Genomic DNA, 13,326 nt, shown 5'->3' with positions numbered 1-13,326 from the left:
GTGTAATGATCAGTGGTGTGTGATGACCAGTGTGTGATGACCTGTGTGTGATGATCAGTGTGTAATGATCAGTGGTGTGTGATGACCTGTGTGTGATGATCAGTGGTGTGTGATGACCTGTGTGTAATGACCTGTGTGTGATGACCAGTGTGTAATGATCAGTGGTGTGTGATGACCTGTGTGTGATGATCAGTGGTGTGTGATGATCAGTGGTGTGTGATGACCTGTGTGTGATGACCAGTGGTGTGTGATGACCAGTGTGTAATGATCAGTGGTGTGTGATGACCTGTGTGTGATGATCAGTGGTGTGTGATGACCAGTGTGTAATGATCAGTGGTGTGTGATGACCAGTGTGTATGATCAGTGGTGTGTGATGACCTGTGTGTGATGACCAGTGTGTGATGACCAGTGGTGTGTGATGACCTGTGATGACCTGTGTGTAATGATCAGTGGTGTGTGATGATCAGTGGTGTGTGATGACCAGTGGTGTGTGATGATCAGTGGTGTGTGATGACCTGTGTGTGATGACCTGTGTGTGATGACCAGTGGTGTGTGATGACCTGTGTGATGACTGTGTGTAATGATCAGTGGTGTGTAATGGTCAGTGGTGTGTGATGACCAGTGGTGTGTAATGATCAGTGGTGTGTGATACCCAGTGTGTAATGATCAGTGGTGTGTGATGACCAGTGGTGTGTGATGACCTGTGTGTGATGACCAGTGTGTAATGATCAGTGGTGTGTGATGTCCAGTGGTGTGTGATGACCTGTGGTGTGTGATGACCTGTGTGTGATGACCTGTGGTGTGTGATGACCTGTGGTGTGTGATGACCAGTGGTGTGTAATGACCTGTGTGTGATGACCAGTGGTGTGATGATCAGTGGTGTGTGATGTCCAGTGGTGTGTGATGACCTGTGGTGTGTGATGACCTGTGTGTGATGACCTGTGGTGTGTGATGACCTGTGGTGTGTGATGACCAGTGGTGTGTAATGATCAGTGGTGTGTGATGACCTGTGTGTGATGACCAGTGTGTAATGATCAGTGGTGTGTGATGACCTGTGGTGTGTGATGACCAGTGTGTGATGACCTGTGGTGTGTGATGACCAGTGGTGTGTGATGACCTGTGTGTGATGACCAGTGGTGTGTGATGACCTGTGTGTGATGACCAGTGTGTAATGATCAGTGGTGTGTGATGACCTGTGTGTGATGACCAGTGTGTAATGATCAGTGGTGTGTGATGTCCAGTGGTGTGTGATGACCTGTGGTGTGTGATGACCTGTGTGTGATGACCTGTGGTGTGTGATGACCTGTGGTGTGTGATGACCAGTGGTGTGTAATGATCAGTGGTGTGTGATGACCTGTGTGTGATGACCAGTGAGTAATGACCCTGGTGTGTGATGACCATGCTGTGGTGTGTGATGACCAGTGGTTGTGAGACCTGTGTGTGTATGACCTGTGGTGTGTTAGTGGGTGACCTGTGGTGTGTGATGACCAGGTGTGTTGACTGGGTGTGATGTGATGACCTGTGGTGGTGATGACCTGTGTGCGTGATGACACGTGGTGTGTGATGACCTGTGGTGTGTGAGACCTTGGTGTGTGATGACCTGTGTGTGATGACCTGTGTGTGATGAAGTGACCTTGGTGTGTGATGACCTGTGTGTGATGACCTGTGGTGTGTGGATGACCTGTGTGCGATGACTGTGTGTGTGATGACCTGTGGTGTGTGATGACCTGTGGTGACCTGTGGTGTGTGATGACCTGTGTGTGTGACCTGTGTGTGATGACCTGTGGTGTGTGTGACCTTGGTGTGTGATGACCTGTGGTGTGTGATGACCTGTGTGTGTGTGATGACCTGGTGTGATGACCTGGTGTGATGACCTGTGGTGTGTGATGACCTGTGGTGTGTGATGACCTGCGGTGTGATGACCTGTGGTGTGTGATGACCTGTGTGTGATGACCTGCGGTGTGTGATGACCTGCGGTGTGTGATGACCTGTGGTGTGTTTTGACCTGCGGTGTGATGACCTGTGGTGTGTGATGACCTGTGGTGTGATGACCTGCGGTGTGTGATGACCTGTGGTGTGTTATGACCAATGTGTGATGACCTGCAGTGTGTGATGACCTGTGGTGTGTTATGACCAATGTGTGATGACCTGCGGTGTGTGATGACCTGTGGTGTGTTATGACCAATGTGTGATGACCTGTGGTGTGTTATGACCTGTGTGTGATGACCTGTGTTGTGTTATGACCAGTGTGTGATGACCTGTGGTGTGTTATGACATGTGGTGTGTGATGACCTGTGGTGTGTTATGACATGTGGTGTGTTATGACCAATGTGTGATGACCTGTGGTGTGTGATGACCTGTGGTGTGTGATGACCTGTGGTGTGTTATGACCAATGTCTGATGACCTGTGGTGTGTGATGACCTGCGGTGTGTGATGACCTGCGGTGTGTGATGACCTGCGGTGTTTGATGACCTGCGGTGTGTGATGACTGTGGCGTGTGATGACCTGTGGTGTGTTATGACCAATGTGTGACGACCTGTGGTGTGTGATGACCTGTGGTGTGTGATGACCTGTTGTTTGTGATGACCAGTGGTGTGATGACCTGCGGTGTGTGATGACCTGCGGTGTGTGATGACCAATGTGTGATGACCTGTGGTGTGTGATGACCTGTGGTGTGTGATGACCTGCGGTGTGTGATGACCAGTGTGTGATGACCTGTGGTGTGTGATGACCTGTGGTGTGTGTTGCAGATTTCATAGCGGACGTAGCCATGGCCAGACAAGGATACCCCAGGATGGGAGTTTCAGCCTGTTTCGGCGGTCCTCTCTTCAGTATCCTGCCATTTATTTTTTCTCTCTCTTCCTCTCTCTGTCTCTCTCTCTTTGTCTCTGTCTGTCTCTCTTTCTCATTTGGTCTCTCACTCTCTCTCTCTCTCTTTCTCTCTATTAAAATCAGGAAAATTACCAGTCAAATCAAAGGAGAGATTAGTAAAATTTTCAGTGAAACAAACAAAATCAAATGACGGCATAATTCACAAATGAAATGTCATACAATCCATGTTCTAAAAGAGGAGAGACAACTGACGTGGGTGGTCTTGCCTGTCCTGTGGCTTTCTGGATGGCAGATGTCTGTCATTACCACGTTCTCTTTGTCATTACCACGTTCTGTCTGTCATTACCACCCCCACCATTACCACGTTCTGTCATTACCACCACCATTACCATGTTCTGTCTGTCATTACCACCCCCACCATTACGACGTTCTGTCATTACCACCACCATTACCACGTTCGGTCTGTCATTACCACCCCCAACATTACGACGTTCTGTCATTACCACCACCATTACCACGTTCGGTCTGTCATTACGACGTTCTATCTGCCATTACCACCCCCATCATTACGACGTTCTGTCATTACCACCACCATTACCACGTTCTGTCATTACCACCACCTCCACCATTACCACGTTCTATCTGCCATTACCACCCCCCATCATTACCTACGTTCTGTCATTACCACCACCATTACCATGTTTCTGTTTGTCATTACCACCCCCACCATTACCACATTCTGTTTGTCATTACCACCCCCACCATTACCACGTTCTGTCAGTCATTACCACCACCACCATCATTACCACGTTCTGTCATTACCACCACCATTACCAGGTTCTGTCATTACCACCACCACCATTACCACGTTCTGTCATTAGCCACCACCACCATTACCACGTTCTGTCATTACCACCACCACCATTACCCACGTTCTGTCAGTCATTACCACCACCTCCATTACCACATTCTGTCATTACCACCACCACCATTACCACGTTCTGTCTGTCATAACCACCCACCACCATTACCACGTTCTGTCTGTCATTACCACCACCACCACCATTATCATGTTCTGTCATAACCACCACCACCATTACCACGTTCTGTCTGTCATTACCACCACCACCACCATTATCATGTTCTGTCATAACCACCACCACCATTACCACGTTCTGTCTGTCATTACCACCACCACCACCATTACCATGTTCTGTCATTACCATCCCCACCATTACCACGTTCTGTCTGTCATTACCACCACCACCACCATTACCACATTCTGTCATTACCACCACCATTACCACGTTCTGTCTGTCATTACCACCCCCACCATTACCACGTTCTGTCCGTCATTACCACCACCACCACCATTACCACGTTCTGTCTGTCATTACCACCACCACCATTACCACCACCACAATTACCACGTTCTGTCATTACCACCCCCACCATTACCATGTTCTGTCTGTCATTACCACCACCATTACCACGTTCTGTCTGCCATTACCACCACCACCATTACCACGTTCTGTCTGTCATTACCACCACCACCATTACCACGTTCTGTCTGTCATTACCACCACCATTACCACGTTCTGTCATTACCACCACCTCCACCATTACCACATTCTGTCATTACCACCACCACCATTACCACGTTCTGTCTGTCATTACCACCACCACCATTACCACGTTCTGTCATTACCACCACCACCATTACACTAAATGATTACCGTCCTGTTGCCCTGACTTCAGTAGTGATGAAATGCTTTGAAAAAATTATTCTCCGACACCTTCTTTCTTTCACTGAACAGCAGCTTGACTCTCTTCAGTTTGCTTATAAAGCACACAGAAGTACTGACGATGCTATCCTAACTCTCCTTCATAATGCTTTCCTTCATTTGAATAACACGGGATCTTTCGTTCGTATCCTTTTTGTTGACTTCTCTTCTGCTTTTAACACAATACAACCTCATCTCCTTGCCCTCAAACTGCTAGGCATGGATGTTGATCCGAAGCTTACTCTTTGGATAATAAGTTTTCTTCTCAATAGAACTCAGTCCGTCCGCTTTCATTCTGCCCACTCTTCTCTAAAATCTACTTCTACTGGTGCACCCCAAGGTACAGTGCTGTCCCCTGTTCTTTTTACACTGTACACAAATGACTGCAGAGGCACGGAGGAAACTCCTGTCATAAAATATTCTGATGATTTAGCAATTGAAGATCTGTCCAACTCTGATGCTATTTATTTCAGTGAAATTAAAAAGTTCTGTTCCTGGTGTGAGAAAAACTATCTGGATCTCAACGTATTGAAAACAAAAGAAATGTTAATAGATTTTCGGAAAGACCCCTTGCCTGTAGCTGACCTTGTTATTGATGGTCAAACAGTGGAGAGGGTCAATGAATATAGATATTTAGGGACCATCTTAGACAATAAGCTGACTTTTGACAGAAATGTTGATTCCATTCATAAGAAATGTCAATCTAGAATTTTTTGTTTACAGAAGCTTAGAAATGTTGGTATAAATTCAAATATTCTTCAAAGTTATTATCGATGTTGTATCGAGTCTGTGCTTACAGTTTCATTTATGTGCTGGTATGGAAGTTTGGGAGTGAGGAGTAAGCGTGTTTTGAACGATGTCATGAGTGTATGCAGTAAAATTGTGGGAGTGAAACAAGCTAGTATGCAAGAGCTGTATGAAAGTCGAGTGGTTAAAAAAAGCAGGCAGATAGCAACTGACGACACCCATATTTTAGCAAAGTATTATGAGCTGTTGCCATCAGGATGACGCTACAGAACTTTTAAGTTGAAATCCAGAGCTCTGAAGACTTTTATTCCACGTTCAATCCACCTTTTAAATTCTTGAGAACTGTGTGTGTGTGTGTGCGCGCGCACTCTCATGTGAGACGTGTGAAAGTCCGTGCATGATAGGCTGTACCTTGTTCTAGTTGTGGTGTGTGTGTGTGTGTGTGTGTGTGTGTGTGTGTGTGTGTGTGTTTACTGAGCTTAAAACATGACAATTGGTTATAATGAATGTGCAATATGTAGGAAGAATAATGTGCAATATGCAGGATGAATGTACAATGAATATGTCTAATGCTAACGTCCATATTCTAAATATATTTCTGTTTAATAATTACGATGTAATAATTAATTGCAATGTTTTTAAAAGCGAATATGCGAAATGCTTTTATTTGAGAATATATGTTTATTACTCTTGTTTGATCAAGTTATCCGCGTGTCTGTGGGGGGTGTGTGGGGGTGGGGGGGGGGGGTGCGGTGCGGGTGTGTGCTGATTATCTTGTTGTGGTTTTCCGCAATTCATCTTTATTCTTATCTTATCTGTCTATTATAATCAATGTGCAGTATAGTAGGCTATGTTTATAATTATATTCAAATAATGTTTCTTAATTCTTTCTGTTTTTACATTAAGAATACTAGTTATTACCTGCAGTGTGTGGATGTATGTATGAAACGATGTACGTGATATTTTTTACATTTGTATCTTCGTAATATTTGTTGGGGCTGTTGTTGGCTTTTACAGTTATGGTCCCCATGTTGTTTACTTGTCTATGTTGTGATAATGCACCTGACCAAATTTCTCCAGTTGGAGATAATAAAGTTATTCTTATCTTATCTTATCTTCTGTCTGTCATTACCACCCCCACCATTACCACGTTCTGTCTGTCATTACCACCCCCACCATTACCACGTTCTGTCATTACCACCCCACCATTACCACGTTCTGTCTGTCATTACCACCCCCACCATTACCACATTCTGTCTGTCATTACCACCCCACCATTACCACATTCTGTCTGTCATTACCACCACCACCATTACCACATTCTGTCTGTCATTACCACCCCACCATTACCACATTCTGTCTGTCATTACCACCACCACCATTACCACATTCTGTCTGTCATTACCACCACCACCACCATTACCACATTCTGTCTGTCATTACCACCACCACCACCATTACCACGTTCTGTCTGTCATTACCACCCCACCATTACCACATTCTGTCTGTCATTACCACCCCACCATTACCACATTCTGTCTGTCATTACCACCACCACCACCATTACCACATTCTGTCTGTCATTACCACCCCACCATTACCACATTCTGTCTGTCATTACCACCCCACCATTACCACATTCTGTCTGTCATTACCACCACCACCACCATTACCACGTTCTGTCATTACCACCCCCACCATTACCATGTTCTGCCTGTCATTACCACCACCACCACCATTACCTCGTTCTGTCTGTCATTACCACCACCACCACCATTACCATGTTCTGCCTGTCATTACCACCACCACCACCATTACCACATTCTGTCATTACCACCACCACCACCATTACCACGTTCTGCCTGTCATTACCACCACCACCACCATTACCACATTCTGTCATTACCACCACCACCACCATTACCACGTTCAGTCATTATCACCTCCACCATTACCACGTTCTGTCATTATCACCTCCACCATTACCATGTTCTGTCTGTCATTACCACCCCCACATTTGATGATAATAATAATAAGAAGAAAAAGAAGAAGAATAAGAATGATAATAATACAGTAAGACACAGTGCCCCATGTGACACATGCAGTGAGGAGACACAGTGCCCTGTGTGACACATGCAGTGAGGAGACACAGTGCCCTGTGTGACACATACAGTGAAGACACAGTGCCCCATGTGACACATGCAGTGAGGAGACACAGTGCCCTGTGTGACACGTACAGTGAAGACACAGTGCCCTGTGTGGCACATGACACTGAGGAGACACAGTGCCCTGTGTGACACGTGCAGTCAGGAGACACAGTGCCCTGTGTGACACATACAGTTAGGAGACACAGTGCCCTGTGTGACACGTGCAGTGAGGAGACACAGTGCCCTGTGTGACACGTGCAGTGTAGAGACACAGTGCCCTGTGTGACACGTGCATTCAGGAGACACAGTGCCCTGTGTGACACGTGCAGTGTAGAGACACAGTGCCCCTGCTGACACTGGCTGGCTGTGCTTGGTCATGCCTGACAGCTGTGTTGCATGTGCAGAGAAGAGGGGAATCCCTGACTGCGGCTGTGTCGCCCTCATCACTGTCAGGGGTCAGTGTCAGGGGAACACCAGGGGTCACTGTCCGGGGAACACCAGGGGTCACTGTCCGGGGAACACCAGGTGTCAGTGTCAACACCAGGGGTCAGTGTCAACACCAGGGGTCAGTGTCAGGGGAACACCAGGGGTCAGTGTCAACACCAGGGGTCAGTGTCAGGGGAACACCAGGGGTCAGGGGAACACCAGGGGTCAGTGTCAGGGGAACACCAGGGGTCAGTGTCAGGGGAACACCAGGGGTCACTGTCCGGGGAACACCAGGGGTCAGTGTCAGAGGAACACCAGTGTCAGTGTCACTGACAAATGACTCATGTTTTTAACCTGTAACAGTAAGTTTTTACCTATCAGTTCAGCTTTGACAGTGTCACTGACAAATGACTCATGTTTTTAACCTGTAACAGTAAGTTTTTACCTATCAGTTCAGCTTTGACAGTGTCACTGACAAATGACTCATGTTTTTAACCTGTAACAGTAAGTTTTTACCTATCAGTTCAGCTTTGACAGTGTCACTGACAAATGACTCATGTCTTTAACCTGTAACAGTTAATTTCTTTTACCAGTCAGTTCAGCTGACAGTGTCACTGACAAATTACTCATGTCCTTGACCTGTACAAGATGTGTTGTTGGGAATTGGCATTCCATTCACCATTGCCTGCATCAAGAATGGCGGAACTTTCAAGGTATGTGCTCACCTTGCTTTTGCATCTGTGCTCACTGCTACATGGCATCAGTGCATATGTATGTGAACAGTTACGGATGATATGTGAACGGTTATGGATATTGTGAGTGTACAGATAATTATGCATGATGTATGAACAGTTATGGATGGTGTGTGTGATTAGTTATGGATGGTGTGTGAATAGTTATGGATGTGAACATTTATGGATGATATATGTGAACAGTTATGGATGGTACTTGTGTGTAACAGTTACAGGTGGTGTGTGTGAACAGTTATGTATTGTGTGTGTGTGAACAGTTACTGATGTGAACAGTTATGGATGATGTGTGTGAGCAGTTATTGATGGTTTTTGAACAGTTACGGATGAACAGTTATGGATGGTGTGTGTGTGAACAGTCATGGATGGTGTGTGAACAGTTATGGATGTGAACAGTTGTGGATGGTGCGTGAACAGTGATGGATGTGAACAGTTATGGATGGTGCGTGAACAGTTACGGATGTGAACAGTCATGGATGGTGTGTGAACAGTTATGGATGGTGTGTGAACAGTTATGGATGTGAACAGTCATGGATGGTGTGTGAACAGTTATGGATGTGAACAGTCATGGATGTGAACAGTCATGGATGGTGTGTGAACAGTTATGGATGGTGTGTGAACAGTTATGGATGTGAACAGTCATGGATGATGTGTGAACAGTTATGGATGGTGTGTGAACAGTTATGGATGGTGTGTGAACAGTTATGGATGGTGTGTGAATAGTCATGGATGGTGTGTGAACAGTTATGGATAGTGTGTGAACAGCTATGGATGTGAACAGTTATGGATGGTGTGTGAACAGTTATGGATGGTGTGTGAACAGTTATGGATGTGAACAGTTATGGATGGTGTGTGAACAGTTATGGATGGTGTGTGAACAGTTATGGATGGTGTGTGAACAGTTATGGATAGTGTGTGAACAGCTATGGATGTGAACAGTTATGGATGGTGTGTGAACAGTTATGGATGGTGTGAACAGTTATGGATGATGTGTGAACAGCTATGGATGGTGTGAACAGTTATGGATGGTGTGTGAATAGTCGTGGATGGTGTGTGAACAGTTATGGATGTGAACAGTCATGGATGGTGTGTGAACAGTTATGGATGTGAACAGTTATGGCTGGTGTGAACAGTTGATGTGAACAGTTATGGATGTGAACAGTTATGGATGGTGTGTGAACAGTTATGGATGTGAACAGTCATGGATGGTGTGTGAACAGTTATGGATGGTGTGTGAACAGTTATGGATGGTGTGTGAACAGTCATGGATGGTGTGTGAACAGTTATGGATGTGAACAAATATGCATGGTGTTTGAACAGTTATGGATGGTGTGTGAACAGTTATGGATGTGAACAGTCATGGATGGTGTGTGAACAGTTATGGATGTTAACAGTTATGGATGGTGTGTGAACAGTTATGGATGTTAACAGTTATGGATGGTGTGTGAACAATTATGGATGGTGTGTGAACAGTCATGGATGTTAACAGTTATGGATGGTGTGTGATCAGTTATGGATGGTGTGTGAACAGTCATGGATGGTGTGTGAACAGTTATGGATGTGAACAAATATGCATGGTGTTTGAACAGTTATGGATGGTGTGTGAACAGTTATGGATGTGAACAGTCATGGATGGTGTGTGAACAGTTATGGATGTGAACAGTCATGGATGGTGTGTGAACAGTTATGGATGTGAACAGTCATGGATGGTGTGTGAACAGTTATGGATGGTGTGTGAACAGTTATGGATGTGAACAGTCATGGATGGTGGGTGAACAGTCATGGATAGTGTGTGAACAGTTATGGATGTGAACAGTTATGGATGGTGTGTGAACAGTTATGGATGTGAACAGTTATGGATGGTGTGTGAACAGTTATGGATGGTGTGTGAACAGTTATGGATGTGAACAGTCATGGATGGTGTGTGAACAGTTATGGATGGTGTGTGAACAGTTATGGATGGTGTGTGAACAGTTATGGATATGAACAGTCATGGATGGTGTGTGAACAGTTATGGATGTGAACAGTCATGGATGGTGTGTGAACAGTTATGGATGGTGTGTGAACAGTTATGGATGTGAACAGTTATGGATGGTGTGTGAACAGTTATGGATGGTGTGTGAACAGTTATGGATGTGAACAGTTATGGATGGTGTGTGAACAGTTATGGATGGTGTGTGAACAGTTATGGATGGTGTGTGAACAGTTATGGATGGTGTGTGAACAGTTACGGATGTGAACAGTCATGGATGGTGTGTGAACAGTTATGGATGTGAACAGTTATGGATGGTGTGTGAACAGTTATGGATGGTGTGTGAACAGTTATGGATGTGAACAGTCATGGATGGTGTGTGAACAGTTATGGATGGTGTGTGAACAGTTATGGATGGTGTGTGAACAGTTATGGATGGTGTGTGAACAGTTATGGATGTGAACAGTCATGGATGGTGTGTGAACAGTTATGGATGGTGTGTGAACAGTTATGGATGTGAACAGTCATTGATGGTGTGTGAACAGTTATGGATGTGAACAGTCATGGATGGTGTGTGAACAGTTATGGATGGTGTGTGAACAGTTATGGATGTGAACAGTCATTGATGGTGTGTGAACAGTTATGGATGTGAACAGTCATTGATGGTGTGTGAACAGTTATGGATGTGAACAGTCATGGATGGTGTGTGAACAGTTATGGATGTGAACAGTTATGGATGGTGTGTGAACAGTTATGGATGTGAACAGTCATTGATGGTGTGTGAACAGTTATGGATGTGAACAGTCATGGATGGTGTGTGAACAGTTATGATGTGAACAGTTACGGATGGTATGTGAACAGTCATGGATGGTGTGTGTGAACAGTTGTGGATGGTGTGTGAACAGTTATGGATGTGAACAGTTATGGATGGTGTGTGAACAGTTATGGTGTGTGAACAGTTATGGATGTGAACAGTTATGGATGGTGTGTAAACAGTTATGATGTGAACAGTTATAGATGGTGTGTAAACAGTTATTATGTGAACAGATATGGATGGTGTGTGAACAGTTATGGATGTGAACAGTTATGGATGGTGTGTGAACAGTTATGATGTGAACAATTATGGATAGTGTGTGAACAGTTATGGATGTGAACAGTTATGGATGGTGTGTGAACAGTTATAGATGGTGTGTGAACAGTTATGATGTGAACAATTATGGATAGTGTGTGAACAGTTATGGATGGTGTGTGAACGGTTGTGGATGGTGTATGAACAGTTATGGATGTGAACAATTATGGATAGTGTGTGAACAGTTATGGATGTGAACAGTTATGGATGGTGTGTGAACAGTTATGGATGTGAACAGTTATGGATGGTGTGTGAACAGTTATGGATGTGAACAGTTATGGATGGTGTGTGAACAGTTATGGATGTGAACAGTTATGGATGGTGTGTGAACAGTTATGATGTGAACAGTTATGGATGGTGTGTGAACAGTTATGATGTGAACAGTTATGGATGGTGTGTGAACAGTTATGATGTGAACAGTAATGGATGGTGTGTGAACAGTTGCAGGTAACTCTGGAAGAGCTATTCCTGGCAGGGAGTGTGACTGTCAGCCTAGTGACCTCCCTTGTACTGGTGCCACTGTCGGGATTCAAGATGTCGCGACGCTATGGATTGCTGTTGCTGGCACTGTACTGCGTCTTCCTCGTCTTTGCTCTGCTCATCGAAACAAACGTCATCACCAACTTTTACCACTGAGGAGCTGCCACAACCATCATCATCCATCACATTTACCTGAAATCACTAATTTACCATGGCGTCGTCATCCGTCACATTTACCTGAAATCACTAATTGTATTTACCATGGCGTCGTCATCCGTCACATTTACCTGAAATCACTAATTTACCATGGCGTCGTCATCCATCACATTTACCTGAAATCACTAATTGTATTTACCATGGCGTCGTCATCCGTCACATTTACCTGAAATCACTAATTGTATTTACCATGGCGTCGTCATCCGTCACATTTACCTGAAATCACTAATTATATTTACCATGGCGTCGTCATCCGTCACATTTACCTGAAATCATTGATCACATTTACCTGTAATCAGTGCAGAGTCATCATTGATCACATTTACCTGAAATCACTGATTACATTTGTCACAAAGTCATCGTTGATCACATTAACCTGAAATCACTGATTACATTTGCCACAAAGTCATCGTTGATCACATTAACCTGATTAACATTAACATTAACATTGGTCATCACTGTGATAACATTGGTCACCACTGTCAGTGATAACATTGGTCACCATTGTGATAACATTGGTCATCACTGTGATAACATTGGTCACCATTGTCAGTGATAACATTGGTCACCATTGTGATAACATTGGTCATCACTGTGATAACATTGGTCACCATTGTGATAACATTGGTGATAACATTGGTCATCACTGTGATAACATTGGTCACCATTGTCAGTGATAACATTGGTCATCACTGTGATAACATTGGTTACCACTGTCAGTGATAACATTGGTCACCACTGTGATAACATTGGTCACCACTGTGATAACATTGGTCACCACTGTCAGTGATAACATTGGTCACCACTGTGATAACATTGGTCACCACTGTCAGTGATAACATT

At 44.6% G+C, this 13,326-nt stretch overlaps 1 protein-coding gene across 1 annotated transcript in view; it reads left to right on the top strand.

The window, feature by feature from the left end:
• LOC143287944 (mitochondrial sodium/calcium exchanger protein-like) overlaps window positions 1-13,003 on the top strand; it is a 105,155-nt gene extending 92,152 nt beyond the window's left edge. The window contains exons 15-17 of the mRNA XM_076596185.1: window positions 2,752-2,832; window positions 8,586-8,650; window positions 12,229-13,003. Coding sequence (XP_076452300.1) covers window positions 2,752-2,832; window positions 8,586-8,650; window positions 12,229-12,423 — 341 coding nt within the window. The 3' untranslated portion in view covers window positions 12,424-13,003. The remainder of the gene's footprint in view (window positions 1-2,751; window positions 2,833-8,585; window positions 8,651-12,228) is intronic.
• The last annotated feature ends 323 nt before the right edge of the window (window positions 13,004-13,326 follow it).

Source organism: Babylonia areolata, chromosome 12 (genome assembly GCF_041734735.1).
Source record: "Babylonia areolata isolate BAREFJ2019XMU chromosome 12, ASM4173473v1, whole genome shotgun sequence".
NCBI lineage: Eukaryota > Metazoa > Mollusca > Gastropoda > Neogastropoda > Buccinidae > Babylonia > Babylonia areolata.
Note: the sequence above shows the minus strand (reverse complement) of the source record. Positions and strands in the feature narration are given on the sequence as shown.